This window comes from Nicotiana attenuata, unplaced genomic scaffold (genome assembly GCF_001879085.1).
Source record: "Nicotiana attenuata strain UT unplaced genomic scaffold, NIATTr2, whole genome shotgun sequence".
NCBI classification, from domain to species: Eukaryota; Viridiplantae; Streptophyta; class Magnoliopsida; order Solanales; family Solanaceae; genus Nicotiana; species Nicotiana attenuata.
This window is the reverse complement of record NW_017670716.1, coordinates 121,060-139,664: the sequence shown is the minus strand read 5'-3', so window position 1 is coordinate 139,664 and position 18,605 is coordinate 121,060. Positions and strand designations below refer to the sequence as shown.

Genomic DNA, 18,605 nt, shown 5'->3' with positions numbered 1-18,605 from the left:
CAAACTTTTATGTGCAACTGGATTCGAACTCGTAATGTATAATTAATCGACACATCACGTGTTGCATTCTTATAATTGTACCTGATTTCCTTGGGGCACTCATTTACATCATTATCCTTTCTTCTCCTTTTTTTAAAATCTTCCTTTAACTTTAGTTCTTTTTCTTCTCGTAATAATTGTTCTCCACTTTCGACTAAAAAATAAAATTAAAAAAAAAAGTTGTACTATAATTAACATGAGGGCTTTACTGATTAAATAATTCAAAAGCCACCCAACCTGCCGCATATATCTTGAACATAGCCAGCCGCCGGAGCACTATATATACCACCAGTTCAAACAATCAAAACATCAACTACACTTTCCTTAGTACAAAATGTTTTAGCTCAGATTATTTCATAATATCAAGAAAATAGAAATATCCCAACCCATTTATAGCCATGAAAATTTTCTTGGTTTTTTCCATACTTTGCTGTTTGTCATGGCCTAGTATTCAGAGCGATTTAACGACTTATATAGTACAAGTTGAATCCCCGGAAAGCGAAATTTCCACTCAATCTGTATCAGATCAAGATTTAGAGAGCTGGTACCGATCTTTTTTACCAAATACCATAGCGAGCACGAGCTCAAATGAAGAAGAAGAGCCACGTTTAGTGTATTCATATCGCAACGTTATGAAAGGTTTTGCAGCAAGATTATCAGCAGATCAAGTGAAGGAAATGGAGAAGAAAGAGGGGTTTATATCTGCATGGCCAGAGAGGATATTGTCGTTACACACTACGCATACTCCAAGTTTTCTTGGATTGCAACAGAACGAAGGTGTATGGCGACAATCCAATTACGGAAAAGGCGTGATTATTGGTGTCTTAGACACTGGTATTTCTCCAGACCATCCTTCATTTAGCGATGAAGGAATGCCTCCTCCGCCTGCTAAATGGAAAGGCAAGTGTGAATCGAACTTCACTACAAAGTGTAACAACAAGCTCATTGGCGCGAGGACTTTTCCTCAAGCCAATGTTTCGCCAATAGATGATAATGGACATGGTACACATACTGCTGGCACTGCTGCCGGAGGTTTTGTGAAAGGTGCTAATGTCTTTGGGAATGCTAATGGTACTGCAGTTGGGATCGCTCCACTTGCTCACCTCGCCATTTATAAGGTTTGCGATTCTTTTGGTTGCTCTGATAGTGGCATTTTATCTGCCATGGACGCGGCTATTGATGATGGAGTTGATATCTTATCGCTTTCCCTTGGTGGAAGTACTAATCCGTTCCATAGTGATCCTATTGCACTTGGCGCGTATAGTGCAACACAAAGAGGTATTCTTGTAAGTTGTTCGGCTGGTAATAACGGTCCATTTGAGGGCACTGTTGTAAATGAAGCCCCCTGGATTCTCACAGTAGGCGCGAGCACTCTTGACAGGAAAATTAAGGCTACTGTTAGGCTTGGAAATAAAGAAGAATTTGAGGGCGAATCAGCTTTTCATCCAAAGGTTTCCAAGACAAAATTCTTCCCTTTGTTTAATCCTGGAGAAAATTCAACAGACGACTCTGATAACTCTTTTTGCGGACCAGGGCTGACTGACCTCAGCCGTGCTATTAAAGGTAAAATAGTTTTGTGCGTTGCAGGTGGTGGTTTTAACAGTATTGAAAAAGGACAAGCTGTAAAGAACGCTGGAGGCGTTGGCATGATTCTCATTAATCGGCCTCAGGATGGATTTACTAAATCAGCCGATGCTCATGTCCTTCCGGCCCTGGATGTGGCTTCTTTTGATGGAAATCAAATTATCGAGTATATGAAATCAACAAAGAAGCCTGTTGCTAGAATTACATTCCAAGGAACGATAATAGGCGATAAAAATGCTCCAGTGCTTGCTGGTTTTTCTTCTCGCGGACCAAGCACTGCTAGTCCTGGAATCTTGAAACCTGATATTATTGGTCCTGGTGTTAACATTCTTGCGGCTTGGCCTACCTCTGTCGAAAACAATAAAACCAACACAAAATCAACATTCAACATTATTTCCGGTACCTCTATGTCATGTCCTCACCTCAGTGGAGTAGCAGCATTGTTAAAAAGCGCGCACCCCACTTGGTCCCCTGCAGCTATTAAATCAGCAATCATGACAACCGCGGACATAGTCAACCTTGGCAACCAATCCCTCCTAGACGAAATGCTCGCTCCTGCTAGAATCTTCGCCTATGGATCAGGACATGTCAATCCATCACGAGCAAATGATCCAGGACTAGTTTATGATACACAATTCAAGGATTACATACCTTATTTATGTGGTTTGAATTACACAGATCGACAAATGGGAAGCCTTCTACAACGCAAAACAAGTTGCTCGAAAGTGAAAAGTATTCCCGAAGCACAACTCAATTACCCTTCATTTTCCATTTCACTTGGAGCAAATCAGCAATCATACACAAGAACAGTGACAAACGTCGGGGAGGCAAAATCATCTTATCGCGTGGAGATAGTTTCACCACGAAGTGTTTCCGTTGTTGTTATGCCTTCAACTCTAAAATTTACGAAGTTGAATCAGAAGTTGACATACCGAGTGACATTTTCCACAACAACAAACATCACAAATATGGAAGTTGTTCATGGATACTTGAAATGGACAAGTGATAAGCATTTTGTAAGAAGTCCAATTGCTGTGATTCTACAAGAGCCTGAATCACCAGAAGATTAGTGTCTTTCCTGTTTAATAATTTGTTCAACTTATAATAAGCCTGTATTAATGGCTTGTATCCAAAATGTAGAATGAGTACAAAAATTACTCTATGTTTTATTCTACTGGTGTTATTTCCTTTGTGCTATGGACTAATATTTCTATTTCAATGTTTGTTACTTTTTATTTAAGCATTGGTTTTTGACATCTTTTTATTTAGGTGTTTCACTTTTCCTTATCAAACTTTTTCTGCTAAGAATCAGTATTGATCGTCAATCATCAGACTTTACATTAGAATTTAGCATAATACTTGCAGATTAGGGGGTCAAAATTTAGCGCATGAAAATATGATCCGCCAAAAAATCGCACTCGGCTTTTACGCTAAAATTAAACAATTTAATCTTAAGTCATGATCATGCCCAACTATGCCTTATAAAAGGACATGCGGACGTTGCAAATATAACCTGATTATTTAAGCCCAGAGTCAAATCCCACAGAGAACTAAGGTTTAGCTATGGTTGTTCAATATCGCTAAGAAATACAAGCCCAAACAATTTCCTAATTATAAAAGATTATAATATTTATTTTTTTTATCCAATTAACTAACAAATACTAGAAAGCTATAAAACTATCAATTAACAGGGATAAGGATTGGAGTCGAGATTAAGGAGGTCTAGAGTTATGATTTCCCCAATTCTCGGAATCCTTCCCGCTACGTTTTCTATAAATTCGCCTAAGTATTCTCTACCGATCATGAGCGCTCTGACTGTCGTAACTCTCTCCCGAGTAATTACCACAATTTACTAGTCGCACTCTCCCGAGTTACGCTAGCTGGCTTTGTTTATTACAGCTCACTTTTGATTGCACCCAAGGCTTCGTTATCCCTAATCCCGCCTTTAAAGGAGTAGTGTTGTTCAACAACTACCTAAATATGCACTCTCTCCCGAGTTATGCACACTAAATAGGCACAGCTAATTGAGGATCCTGTCAATTAACTACAACAAACACGTAGTTGAACAAATAGAGAAAATACTACGGCTCAATTATATAAAAATAAAAAGAATTTATCCTACAAAAGGTTCCATCAAAACCCTAGATAAAAAATTAGCTATTCATAATAGCATGTAAAACTACAATACTAAAAGTCATAACCAACAATGAAAAATAGGAAGAGGAAGAAAAAACTCGTAGAAGAATTCCCCGCCTTGCTCCTAGCGTGTTCTTGACTCCAAGGGTGTTGGCTAACCCTAAAGTAGTGTCTCTTCTTCCAAATTAGTGTTTTAGGATGTATTTATATGACCTAGGGTTGATGAGGGGCGGAATTCTTCAATCCAGCTTCGGATGGGAGAGCTGGAATCCGTGTCTGCCTTCGCGTCTAGACGCGGACTTTGACGCGGATGCAGCTTTTGAAATTCTTCCATTTCGCGAAGCGCTCCGTGCCTTTGCTTCGCTTCGCTGTTTTGTGCCTTAATTTTTCTCCTTTTTCGCGTCCGACTTTGTGCCACGCACGAGAGTAGACGAGCTCCCATTCCTTTAATTTCTTCTTTTTTTGTCGAATTGTCATCTTTTGATCATTTATCATCCAAACTCTTACACATAAGAAACACATAATGAGTATATTTCACTTCGAAAATCATGTAATCTCCCGCGACACACACAAGAATTAATATGCAAATATACTAAGAAATATGCACTTTTCATCATTTATCAACACCCCCACACTTAAACTCTTGCTCGTCCTCGAGCAACTTAAAACTGAGCGCATAGGCAAGAATACCTTTTTAAACAATTCTCCTAACTCATCACACCAAGAGTATTTAAAATAGACTAAGCACAAAAGCGTAACATCTTCACCTCAAGATTTGACTCACAAGTACCACACATTATTCACAATTCACCCAGTTACTCTAACATAGAGGTCACTGACATTACCTTTCCTTCATGAATCAAGTGCCCTCACGCAACAAAAGAGAGGAGTTCCACACAATAAAATTTAAGAACACTTAGGAACTCAAGATAGATAGAGTTCACTCACTCTCAGAAATAACATTCATATGCCACAAAAGATGTACCATAAGCTTGCCCATAGTGTACTACCCCACTAATCGAGCTCATGCAATCTAGGATCAATTAGGACTTTATTTGGTTGTAATGTAGGCTACGGGACGGGTATGATACATTTAGATATAGAGTGACTACATCTCCCTAAGCACTTTAATACATATACTTTAACCTTCAAACCCCGCTTATGTAAAAACAAAATTCCACCCTCACATCAATCTAGATTAACTCCCTACATCTTTAAGCACAATTACGTCAAGAGCCACCACTACCAAAGAATATATATATATATATATGTGTGTGTGTGTGTGTGTGTGTGTGTGTATTTTCTTCTTCTTCTTCTTCTTCTTCTTCTTTCAATTCAAGTGGCTCTTATATTATTTTTTTTCAACACAATGCACCTTTCTCCTTATTCCATTAGTTCCACTCAAAAGCCACACCCACCACCCCACACTTTAACTTTTACAAAGTTCATAACAATTCAAGTGCTCATGAGAGGTGAAAAGGTTCAAATATATGGTCAATTCAAACAATTGGGTAAGGCTTGTAATGTGGTTGCCAAAGAAACAGGATTATAGGCTCAAAAGGGGTTAACTACGATATATCACAATGAGGCGGGTAAAATATGTATATGTGGCTCAACAAAGAAACGCCTATGTCACTTCCAAGACTGAACAAAACTACTATTTCGCTTTGCAAATACACGGGGCAAGTTCTAGGCATCAAATGCACTGCACAGAATAACACCTAAACCTCACACACACATGGCACATAACCCACTCAGGATTGGATTCATCAAGACACTCTAGTCAAAGCAGTTCAGCAAAGTTAAAATCATACAATTTAAGGTACTTCTACACGAGTCAAAAATTGAGCCTAAGCGTCACAACCAAAGTACTCACTGTTCTCAAGGCATAACCAAGTCAGGAGATATTGCTTCAATTCAAAGCACAACACAATGACTCTTATTCCTTAAAAAAAAACTAACTACACCCGGTTCAAATAAAACCCTTGGAAAAGAACCGTGGTTTAAAGAAAAACCAAGGGGTAATTGCTACACTACCTAACACAAAAAAAAAATCTTTTTGGTATTTTTTTTAGACTTATTTCCCTCAAGAAAACTGTCTAGAAGATCCGTCATCAGGAAAAGTCCAATCTTTAAAAAAAAAATTATTTAATTAAACGAACACAACTAAAGTAGCATGAAAAGTCACCCAGATAATCTCCTCACCCCACACTTAAAATTGTGCATTGTCCCCAATGCACACCCATACATACAAGAGGGTAAAAGAAACTCCCTGGTAGACCAAAGGCCGAAACACTAGCAGTTCATGGGGTACTCAGACTTCTCCCAAGCTTGGTCCTTCGTGTGGGTACCTCACACTTAATTCTAACCATTTGGTTTGCTGATGCATTCTTCTAATACCTTTGCTTTCCATGCTCCTAGAAAATAAAAAAATTGACACTACAAAATAATACAATTAAAAAAATAAAAAATAAATAAAAGAAAACAATAAAGCTGGGTTGCCTCCCAACAAGCGCTTGATTTAACGTCGCGGCACGACGTGAATCACTTTCTGCCTCCACTTTGAACTTATGAATCGGACCCCAAGTTTTGATTCTGCTCTATGATCATGCTCCTGGGGTGGTGGAACGAATCTGACTGGCCCAATAAAATAATGTAGTATTCTGCACTTCTTGGCCTTTATATGAGGTGTGTAATCCCGACTTTCTGGCAAGAAGAATTTCAGAATGTAAGCACTTTGTTCCTCATTCCTTGACTCCTGAAATGGCTCGGACGACTCTATTTCCATATCATCATCTAAACACAATGTGGAAAAATGCTTGGAGTGAGGACCAATGCGCTCAACTACATGAACATTGGGACTATCTATATTCTCAACACTAATGACAATAGAGTCAACTAAATATGTATCCTCAATATCCTTGGTTGACTCTAGTATCTCTTCTACAACATCGACATCCTCAAAATCTAGTGTGATTGATTGTTGGTGTTCTACTCTAGCCTCCTCCTCTAGCTCATCAATTTTTGTATCTAATTCACGCTCTTCTTGGATACTATTCACAATATTGGCTTGTTGAGCATTAAAAACTTCAACCAGTTGACTCATGTGAACTTTCAAGTTGTGAATAGTTTCCTCCTGCCTTTCTATCCGCAGTAGTAATTTACTCCGTTGTTCCAAAATGCACTTTAACATATCTTCGAGCTTCTTTAGGTCAGCTTCCCTAGGTTCTTTGTTCCTATTAACTTCACCAGAAAAAGAAAAACCATCAAAGTAAAGGGTTGGGGGAAGGTAAGAAATATAAGCATAACCGTGAAAGTGACCATCTTGACCACCACACATATCACACACATTCCACACATAAGATTGAGTTGGTGCACAAAACTCGCTCTCAGGAATATTTTGATAATTTTGCCCTGGGTGGTTTCCTTTACAATATGCATAAGGAGGATCAAAAGTAGAATTACCAACAACAAAATTCTCATAATTCCATGATGCCATGTTTCTCAAATAAACAAATAAAACTATTAAAAAAAAATCAAATAATAAAATAAAAGTTCAAACTTGAAACCTAGCAATATGTACACCTACAACTACACCGTTAGTTCCCGGAAACGGCGCCAAAATTTGATCACGCCCAACTATACCTTATAGAAGGACACGCGGACGTTGCAAATATAACCTGAGTATTTATGCCCAGAGTCGAATCCCACAGAGAACTAAGGTTTAGCTATAGTTGTTCAATATCGCTAAGAAATACAAGCCCAAACAATTTCCTAATTATAAAATATTATAATGTTTATTTTTTTTATCCAATTAACTAACAAATACTAGAAAGCAATAAAACTATCAACTAACAAGGATAAGGGTTGGAGTCGAGATTAAGGAGGTCTAGAGTTATGATTTCCCCAATTGTCGGAATCCTTCCCGCTACGTTTTCTATAAATTCGCCTAAGTATTCTCTACCGATCATGAGCGCTCTGACTGTCGTAACTCTCTCCCGAGTAATTACCACAATTTACTAGACGCACTCCCCCGAGTTACGCTAGCTGGCTTTGTTTATTACAGCTCACTTTAGATTGCACCCAAGGCTTCGTTATCCCTAATCCCGCCTTTAAACCCGCAGTTATAGATCCCTCTTATACTTTGGGAGTGGTGTTGTTCAACAACTACCTAAATATACACTCTCTCCCGAGTTATGCACACTAAATAGGCACAACTAATTGAGGATCCTGTCAATTAACTACAACAAACACGTAGTTGAACAAATAGAGAAAATACTACGGCTCAATTATATAAAAATAACAAGAATTTATCCTACAAAAGTTTTCATCAAAACCCTAGATAAAAAATTAGCTATTCATAATAGCATGTAAAACTACAACACTAAAAGTCATAACCAACAATGAAAAATAGGAAGAGGAAGGAAAAACTCGTAGAAGAATTTCCCGCCTTGCTCCTAGCGTGTTCTTGCCTCCAAGGGTGTTGTCTAACCCTAAAGTAGTGTCTCTTCTTCCAAAGTGGTATTTTAGGATGTATTTATATAACCTAGGGTTGATGAGGGGCGGAATTCTTCTATCCAACTTCGGATGGGAGAACTGGAATCCGCGTCTGCCTTCGCATCTAGACGCGGACTTTGATGCGGATCCGCGTCTGCCGTCGCATCTTGACGCGGACTTTGACGCGGATGCAGATTTTGAAATTCTTCCATTTCGCGAAGCTCTCTGTGCCTTTGCTTTGCTTCGCTGTTTTGTGCCTTAATTTTTCTCCTTTTTCGCGTCTGACTTTGTGCCACACACGAGAGTAGACGAGCTCCCACTCCTTTAATCTCTTCTTTTTGTGTCGAATTGTCATCTTTTGATAATTTATCATCCAAACTCGTTCCTACACATAAGAAACACATAATGAGTATATTTCACTTCGAAAATCATGTAATCTCCCGCGACACACACAAAAATTAATATGCAAATATACTCGAAAATATGAACTTTTCATTATTTATCAAGTCACAATTAAAATAAGAGAATATATAATTCAGCATGATTCAATAACAAAAGTTTACTTGTAGATTCGAGTAAATTTTTTCCATAAATAAGCCTTTTAAAGTCTTCAAGGTTAGTTATGCAATCATTTTAATCTTTCTATTAGAGCTAGTTTCATATTCTGCTATCAGTCTAGTTGTGAGTGAGATGATTGTGCTTTTCTCATGTGTAGCTTGGGTTATTTCATATTCACCTCTTTCTTTTCTTATGATTTTGTTTGCTATGCCTACTGTTATAGCATTATAAACATTATTGTTACTCTTGCTATTATCGGGATAAATCTGACCCTTTCACCTGTTTCCGCTTACGTATATAGGATGTTTTAAGAAGTGAACATCCTTCTTAGCAGCGGGGCCCGGAAAAAGAAAAGGGAAGATTCGTTTACTATATTTTTGACCCTCTAAAGAGATATATTGCCAATCACTCTACCAAAGGTTATGGTGGGATGGTAAGTATCCCTCTATCCTTAACTAAAGGTCTCGAGTATGAGTCTTTGGAATGAAGTTGCTTTTTGGTAGGGAGCACTTTAACCCTACTGTGGAACTGATAGAAAATTAGTGATATCTCAAAAGGTAATGTCCATCTTTGTTTGGGAAAACGTTTCTCTTTGAAATATTATTTACATCTACTTATTATTTAGTAAGTTATTTTACAATTAATAGAGTCAAACTAGCCGTTACTAGCGTTAACTAGCCGTTGGAGCAACACCTATATAAACATGGTCTTTGGAGAGCTAAAGACACACTTTCTAACACAACTTTCTGAATCATCTTCTTCCTTTTATATGCTGGGTTTCTTTCTTGAGTTTTCTGCTAGTTCTGTTCCTAGTTTAATAACTGGAAGAGCTTGTTGAATCCTGGGGGATACGCCTAATTTTATTTATCACCGTGTGGGCGAAATATCCTTAAGGACACTGTCCTTGACACGCCTCAAGCTAACTCCTATTCTCCATAACCAATATATTTCCAACAATCTTAAGGATATTTTCACATTTTTTTTATTATGGAGAATCAAATTTGATGTTGTCCAAGTTATTGTTCTAATTTGGAAAATGGGACCTACACTTCAAGTTTGCAAAATGGTCTTATGGAAAATACCACTTATGGAATTCTGATGAACTTTAAAGACATACAGTAATATCTTCCACTTGATATGTTTTTGCGTAACATTATATCTAAGTGTCATGTATGCATAGTTGGACTAATATATACCTCTTCAATATTTATTCTTTCATGCTTATTTTCATGAGAACATAATTGTATTGGGAAAAATTGAGTTTACATATTGAAGTGATTGAAAGATGACGTGCCATGACACGAAGGCTGGTCAAAGAATGATGGCAAGCAAGGAGGCACGAGTTGCAACAGATATGAGCAGAGGCACAAGCAGATAAAGACTCGACACTCGTACCTATTTAAATCTGAAAGTTAAGAAGAATGAATCTGACAGCACAGGAGAGTACAGATACAATATTTAATAAACATTAAATACTGAAAAAGTTAGAGAATCTGTATTAAATTACAATGATTATGTAACATAGCATTTAATGCCTTTAATTGTCTATAATGACCTTATTATGACAAAGGCAAAACGTATATCTTAGAGATAACTATAAAAAGGAGAAGACTGGTCATTTGTAAGGATACGAAATATCAACTGAACATACTGATTTACTTTATTTTCTGCTATCTATCTTATTGTTATCAAAATCAATTTCTTCTATTCATTTTCGATTATCAATAACCCGAGTTCTTCTAAAAATAAAGCTTTGACCGAAATTCTATTTTTTGGTTAAACAAATTGGTTCCGTTACCGGAAATCTGATAATCTATTCTTTCTTAGTCTAACCTTTTTTGCATCAACAACCATGTCAAACGTTAATGACAACAACCAAGGAAACCAAGTAAACCAAGGAAACCAAGGAAACCCTCAACTCCAGGGGAAATCACAAGATGACCGCACCCTGATTCCTTCTCCACAAAGCTCCCCTCGACGGTCTCGAGAAGGCACTCCTGATGGGTCGCATTCAAATGCAAATGCTCAATTTGAAAACGATGAAGCTATTAATGAAGCTTTGCAAAAGCTAATCGCTCAACAGGTCAATAAAGATCTTGAAGCCTTTGCCAGTCAGTTACCTGTTGCACCACCAACACCAATTCCAAATACCAACACCTTGGAAAACCCTCATTCTGGGCTTGCTAATTCAGGCAGTGGTGGAATCCACAGCGAGTCACGAGATGGAGAACCAGGTAATCTAATTAATTTTGATTTACAAAATTTAGTATTAACATTGCAGAAACAGCTCAAAGAGCAAAGTGACCGCATAGAACAAATACCTGGAGTACTGCCTGTAATCAAAGGGATAGATATAGACAAATATTCACAACAACCTTGGAAGCCAAATGCTGCTCCTCTCCCAATTCCAAAGAAATTCAAAATGCCCGATATTCTAAAATACGATGGAACAACTGATCCACGAGACCACGTGACTGCATTCACAACTGGCGTAAAAGGCAACGACCTGACCAAACAAGAAATCGAATCAGTATTGGTCAAATAATTTGGCGAAACACTCACTAAGGGAGCATTAACATGGTATTCTCTTTTAGCCGAAAATTCCATAAATTCTTTTGCTCAGCTTGCAGATTTTTTTATTAAAGCACATTCGGGAGCTCAAAAAGTCGAAAAAAGAATGGAGAATATTTTCAAAATCAAGCAAGGGGACTCAGAGTTGCTTAGAGAATTCGTGGATATGTTCCAGCGTGAAAGAATGACGTTACCACGAGTACCAGACAATTGGGCAGCTATAGCCTTCACTAGTAATTTGAATAAAAAAAGCTCAGAAGCCATGAGGCGACTCAAGGAAAGTCTTCGTGAATTCCAAGCAACAACATGGAATGACGTATACAATAGGTATAGCACGAAGCTAAGGATAGAAGAAGATATTATCTCACGGTCTCAAAAAGAAGAAAAGGTAAGTTCAAGACGGGCGGAAACCGAAAAAAGGTCCGGTAAAAACAGGTAGGAACCATAGATGGGCCCAGCGGGAAGAGATGCACGATCAAAACAGGACAATTCAAGGTACGATCATAAATCGAGGAATATAGAGTCGGGCTCATCATCAAGATTTGGGAATGATAAAAACACGCGAGAGTCGCGGGACGATGATAGAAACTTGAAGACAAGATTTGGCGATTATAATTTTAATGTAAGCACTTTCGAGCTCATAGATGTTTTAAGAAGCATGGGTGACAAGGTGCGGTGGCCAAAAGAAATAAGATCGAATCCTAACAGGCGCAATCCCGATCACTGGTGCGAATTTCACAATGATCATGGTCATAAAATGGCAGATTGTAGGTTGCTACAAGGAGAAGTTGATCATCTATTGAAGCAAGGGTATCTCACCGAATTATTCAGTGAGAAAGGTAAGCAAGCATACATGAAGAATAGGTAGGAGCCCCCTAAACTGCCTTCTCCCAAAAGGACTGTTAATGTTATACGCGGAGGGGAAGAAATCAATGGTGTGACGTACACACCAGCCAATAAAGTTTCCAAAGTCACAATTACCCACGAGAAGCGGGTGCGACATGTCTTAGAGGAAGAAAGTATTACATCTGATGATGCAGATGCGGATGGTGTATTATCTCCACATAGCGATGTACTAATAATATCTCTACTTGTACATGATACTAATGTGAAACGAGTTTTGATTGATCTATGTAGTTCCGTGAACATTATTCTGCTAAGAGTACTACACGAGATGCAAGCTGAAGATAAATTAGTACCAAAGGCGCATACTTTGTCTGGATTCGACAATTCCAGCGTCGTAACAAAAGGAGAGGTAATACTTACTACATTTGCAGAAGGAGTTGTCAAGGATACAAAATTTCAGGTGGTAGATATGGAGATGGCTTACAATATGATTCTCGGGAGACCATGGATCCACGAGATGGATGCTGTTCCGTCGACCTTACATCAAGTTATTAAATTTCCATCACCATGGTGGATATGTCAAATCCGTGGGGATCAACAGACATCTAGGAGCATCAACTCTGTTGCAGATTCAAGTATGAGAAACGGAGAAAAATAGCAATTACAGAATCCAGTTGAGGGTACCACAACACAAACCTCAAGTGAACAAGGGCGAACAGATATGGACTCAGGCCTGATGCCATTCAAGAACCACAGGAAAACAAAAATATCAAAACAGCAATTGAAGAGCTGGAGGCTGTAGTGTTGTCTACACAATGGCCTGAAAAGAAAGTCTACGTAGGAGCCAATCTAAGCCAGGATATGAAAGGTAAGTTGATTGATTTTTTTTTTTGCTAACGTGCATTGTTTTGCTTGATCCCATTCTGATATGACAGGAATACCACCAGAGGTAATGACTCACAAATTAAATGAAGACCCATCATATCCGCCTGTCAAACAAAAGAAGAGAAAGCAAGGAACTTTCAAGAATCAGGTGATTCAAGATGAGGTTCAAAAATTACTAAAAATTGGGTCTATCCGCAAGGTAAAGTATCCTAACTGGTTAGCCAATACTGTTGTGGTACCGAAGAAGAATGGAAAATGGCGAGTTTGTGTAGATTACATAGACCTTAACAAAGCTTGTCCTAAAGATTCTTTTCCATTACCACATATAGATCAACTAATTGATGCTACTGCAGGGCATGAATTGTTAAGCTTTTTAGATACGTATTCAGGATACAACCAGATCAAAATGGATCCTATAGATGAAGAAAAAACTTCATTTATAACAGACAGGGGGACTTACTGTTATAAAGTAATGCCCTTTGGTCTTAAAAATGCTGGTGCAACATATCAAAGACTAGTGACCAAAATGTTTCAAGAACATTTGGGAAAAACTATGGAGGTCTATATAGATGATATGCTCGTTAAAACTCAACATTCAGGGGATCATATATAACACTTGTTTGATACGTTTCAGATCTTGCGAAAATTCAACATGAAATTAAACCCTGAGAAATGTGCATTCGGTGTTGCATCAGGTAAGTTTTTAGGTTTTCTTGTTTCTAACCGTGGCATTGAGGTGAATCCAGCGCAGATTAAAGCCATTGAAGAAATCCCTGATATACTTACAAATAAAAAAGAAGTGCAGAGGTTGGCAGGAAGAATTGCAGCTTTGGGGAGATTTATTTCCAAATCATCAGAAAAGTGCTTTAAATTCTTTTCAGCTCTTAAAAAGCAAGATCAGTTCGAATGGACTGAGGAGTGTCAACAGGCGCTCAAAAATTTGAAGACATACCTGTCAAATCAGCCGTTACTCGCAAAACCAAAGGTTGGAGAAAGATTGCTCATCTATCTTGCTGTCTCAGAAGTAGCGGTGAGTGATGTCTTAGTTCGTGAAGACCAAGGTAAACAATCCCCAATTTATTATGTCAGCAAATCATTATTAGATGCGGAGACGTGGTATCCTCAATTAGAAAAACTTGCACTTGAACTAATCATGGCTTCAAGCAAACTAAGGCCTTACTTTCAATGTCACCCTATTGCCGTAGTAACTGCTTATCCATTACGCAATATATTACACAAACATGAGTTGTCTGGTAGATTAGCCAAATGGGCTATAGAATTAAGTGAATATGACATTACTTACCAGCCTAGAACCGCGATAAAATCTCAAGTGTTAGCGGATTTTGTGGCTGATTTTAGCCAAGGAATGCAATTAGAAGCAGAAAAAGAATTACAGGTGTTCAACGGATCTAATCCGGGAATTTGGACCTTATTTACTAATGGTTCATCTAATGTGAAGGGTGCAGGCTTAGGAATTGTTTTGGTACCACCTACGGGTGAGACCATTCGACAAGCCATTAAATGTCATTCTATAACTAACAATGAAGCAGAGTATGAAGCTGTGATTGCAGGTTTAGAACTGGCACGGGAACTCGGCATTAATCAGATTGTAATCAAAAGCGATTCGCAGCTTGTGGTTAACAAAATGCTGGGGACTTATACATCCAGAGAAGCACGAATGCAACAGTATTTAAAGAAGGTACGGGATCTGATCAGGCAATTCCAAACCTGGAAAGTTATGCAAATACCAAGAGATGAAAATGTCGAGGCGGACGCCCTATCCAATCTTGCATCTGCGGCAGATGTGGCAAGCAATGAAAATGCTTCCGTAATTCATTTGTTTCATTCATTACTCGATCCAGATAAAAATGAGGTAAATTTTAATAACTTAACCTGGGATTGGAGGAACGAGATTGTTGCTTTTTTGCAGTATGGAACCGTCCCTGAAGATAAGAAAAAAGCTCACGCGCTTCGGAAAAAGGCTGCTCGATATTGTTTAAAGCAAGGCAATCTTTATCGAAAAATGTTCGGTGGTCCCTTAGCAAGATGCCTCGGGCCTTCTCAGACAGAATATGTAATGAGAGAAATACACGAAGGGCATTGTGGAAATCACGCAGGAGGAAGATCACTGGTAAGAACCATGATTAGGGCAGGTTATTATTGGCCTAAAATGGAAGAAGAAGCGGAAAATTTCGTGGCTAAATGTGATAAATGTCAAAGATACGGTAATAACATGCATAGACCGACGGAGTTATTACATCCGGTTATTGCACCGTGGCCTTTTATGAAATGGGGAATGGATATCGTGGGTCCACTACCGCAAGCAAAAGGACAGGTAAAATTTTTGCTTGTACTCACTGACTATTTTACTAAATGGGTGGAAGCAGGAGCATTCAAACAGGTGCGGGAAAAAGAAGTTAGAGATTTCATTTGGCGAAATATCATATGTCGATTCGGTGTGCCAAAGGAAATCGTGTGTGATAATGACCCTCAATTTATAGGCGCACAAATCACAGAGTTTTTTCAAAGTTGGCAGATCAAAAGGATTACATCTACACCTTATCATCCGGTGGGTAATGGCCAAGCTGAGTCAACAAACAAAGTCATTATCAACAATTTAAAGAAGCATTTAGAGGAATCCAAAGGTAATTGGCCGGAAGTGCTACCTGGTATTTTATGGGCATATCGCACGACAACAAAAATAAGTACAGGTGAAACACCATTCTCATTGGTGTACGGAGCTGAAGCTTTAATTCCGGTTGAGATAGGGGAACCAAGCACGAGGTACATGCAAGCGTTAGAAGAATCTGATGAAGAGGAGATGCGCATAAACCTTGACTTACTTGAAGGGAGAAGAGAAACTGCATTAATAAGAATGGCAGCACAGAAATAAGTCATTGAACGATATTACAATCGAAAGGCACGATTAAGATACTTCAAGATTGGGGACTTCGTACTCAAGAAAGTTTTTCAATCCACGAAGGCGGCTAATACGGGAAAACTGAGTCCAACTTGGGAAGGACCTTACAGGATTCATGGTATTGCGGGAAAAGGAGCATACGAGCTGGAGACTATGGATGGCAAGATATTACCTTCACATTGGAATGCCGTTCACCTGAAGAGATACTATTTCTAAAAGAATACCCACGGTCAGGTATCTTCATTTTAAAATTCTATTTTTTGAATTATTAAAGTTTTACTAACGATTTTAGATGATAGGCAAAAAGCTAGCCCGTACTAAATGATGAATCACGACCTGCAAGGCACGTGGAATAAATTAAAATTCCCGGTCTAGGGTTACAACTATTCTGATAGAAATTAAGACGGGTTAAGCAGTCTTCATCTATAATCGCACCTCCGAGTCCCGTGTGTTTTTCCTTTTACAGGAAAAGGACCAAAATGAGAGGAACAATCAAGTGCTCGAGGCTTCATACTTCAACGCTCAAACACTTGGGGGACTATATAATATACATAGACACGTGTATTAAGAAGGCAAAGAAGAAGATTGAGAAACAATCAAAGATCAAGCCTGAAAAGTTCACTCATTGAATGAATCAAGTGCAGAGCAGAGTCACGAGCTAAGGCCAAAGAAAAACCTTATCATAGTTAGGGTAAAGGCAATGTACTGAAACGGGTTATAAATAAAAACCTTGTGTTCATTTTCTTTTTTGAAATCTGTTATAAGAAAAACAGTTACGAGAAAGTTATAGAAGTAATTCAAATACATGTAAAGTATTATTCAAAACTAGACAAAGTTCAAATAAAAACTTGTCAAAGTTATTTCAAGAAACATGTGTATTCCTATTTCTTTTATCGTATATTAACACCATTATGAAGTTGAGACGTCTTCTTCATTAAGTGTCGAATATAAAAGGGTCCTCTTTTATAAAATTCATGATTAATTCAAGTATTCATGAAACTAAAAAAAAATAGAAGCATTTTTGAAAAATAAAAATGCAAGTTATTCAGTAAGTCCTTAAAAATAAAGTCAAGAATAAATAAAACAGAAGTTCAAACAGTAACAGAAACTTCTTAATATTAAAAAAAAAAGTTTAGACTAAGTATGAACATAGTCATAAACCAAAAGTTGTTTATACAAAGTGCCCCATAAAAGGTTTGGGGACTTAACGTTTTCAACAAACCCTTAAAAAGATCAAGGGTTACAACCACATATCACCAAAAAGAAAAAAACAACAACAAAGGAATTCAAACAACATAAACTTTTCACTGAGAAGTTGAAGGAACTGAAGCAGGGACATCAACAGCAGCAGACTCAACTTGACTTGAAGGAGTGGGGATACCCGTATCATCTTCAACATTTTCAGAAGCTTCAACCACGAGAGAGGAAAAATCTTGGTTCTGCTGAGTCTTCTCAATAGCCTCTTTGATCTTGGCTAACTCAGATTCCAAGTTAAAATTCTCCTGGCTAACTTCAACGAGGGTATCATGGCGAGAATTTAAAAACGCCCAACTCACTTCAATGGTAGTTTTATCTTCAAGGATCTCGTAATCTCTTTCCCAGTCAGCAATTTCATTTTTTAACTTTTCATTTTCAGCCAAGGCAGATTCATAAGAAGCTTGAAGAGAACCGTGGGAATTTTCTAAAGAACAAACCTTATAAGAAGATACCCGGAGGTCTTCTTGAGTTTGAGTCAAATTCTGCATGAGTTCACCAGCATATGCTTCTTTTTCACCAAAGAGAGCCCTCAACTCTCTAATTTCTTCACTTGCCTTGGACAATTGCTTGGAATAAGAGGTTTCCAGACGAGCCTTTTCCTTACCTGCTTGATTTGAAGAAGCTTTTTCAACTGCCAACTCTGAAGTCAAAGCCCGTACCTGCTGCTCCAAGGTACTTTTACTTTCTTCTAAGGTTTCCACATCGATTTGAAGACTGTCACACTGTTCCTTCCAATAATCCGCCTCTATTTGCTAGTCACGCACTAATTGTTCTGAGAGGGTAACTCTTTTCATCATCTCCTTGCCAATTAAATTGACCTAAGCAAAAAAGAGAAGGGAAAATGAGAACTCTAAAAATAGAAAAAAGATAAAGTAAAGCTTGAAAAAGGGATACCTTTCAAGAAGCATGCACTATACCGTTCATCAAGGTCAAAGAACTGTGGCTATCAAGCTTAGCTCTTTCAACTCGACCAATCAAAGCCTTTAGCCACACGTCTACTTGACCTGATTTCCTTAAAAGATTACCCTCAGTAGGAACTTCAATGGTGACTTGCCTCATAGCAGCACCCCTACTCGAGGAACCAACCTCAGTGTGATGAACAAATGGAGGGAGAATTATTGAAGGAGGAACAGTAGAAGCAGACAAAACAGCCTGGGGAGGAATGGAAACAGCCACGATCGGCAAAGAAGGAATCACAACAACGGAAGTATAAAAAGAAGCCAGGGGTGCTTCATCAGAAACCGGACCTAAATTTCACTACCAAACCCGCGGTTAAAAAGCTGCTCAACTAAACCATGAGAAGCAGTGGGAA

At 38.3% G+C, this 18,605-nt stretch overlaps 1 protein-coding gene across 1 annotated transcript; it reads left to right on the top strand.

Moving 5' to 3' along the window:
- Positions 1-328: 328 nt before the first annotated feature.
- LOC109242588 (subtilisin-like protease SBT1.7) lies at positions 329-2,858 on the top strand. Its single transcript, XM_019409427.1, has one exon. It carries the CDS (start codon positions 438-440, stop codon positions 2,691-2,693), a length of 2,256 nt encoding a protein of 751 aa, XP_019264972.1. The 5' UTR covers positions 329-437; the 3' UTR covers positions 2,694-2,858.
- Positions 2,859-18,605: the final 15,747 nt, after the last annotated feature.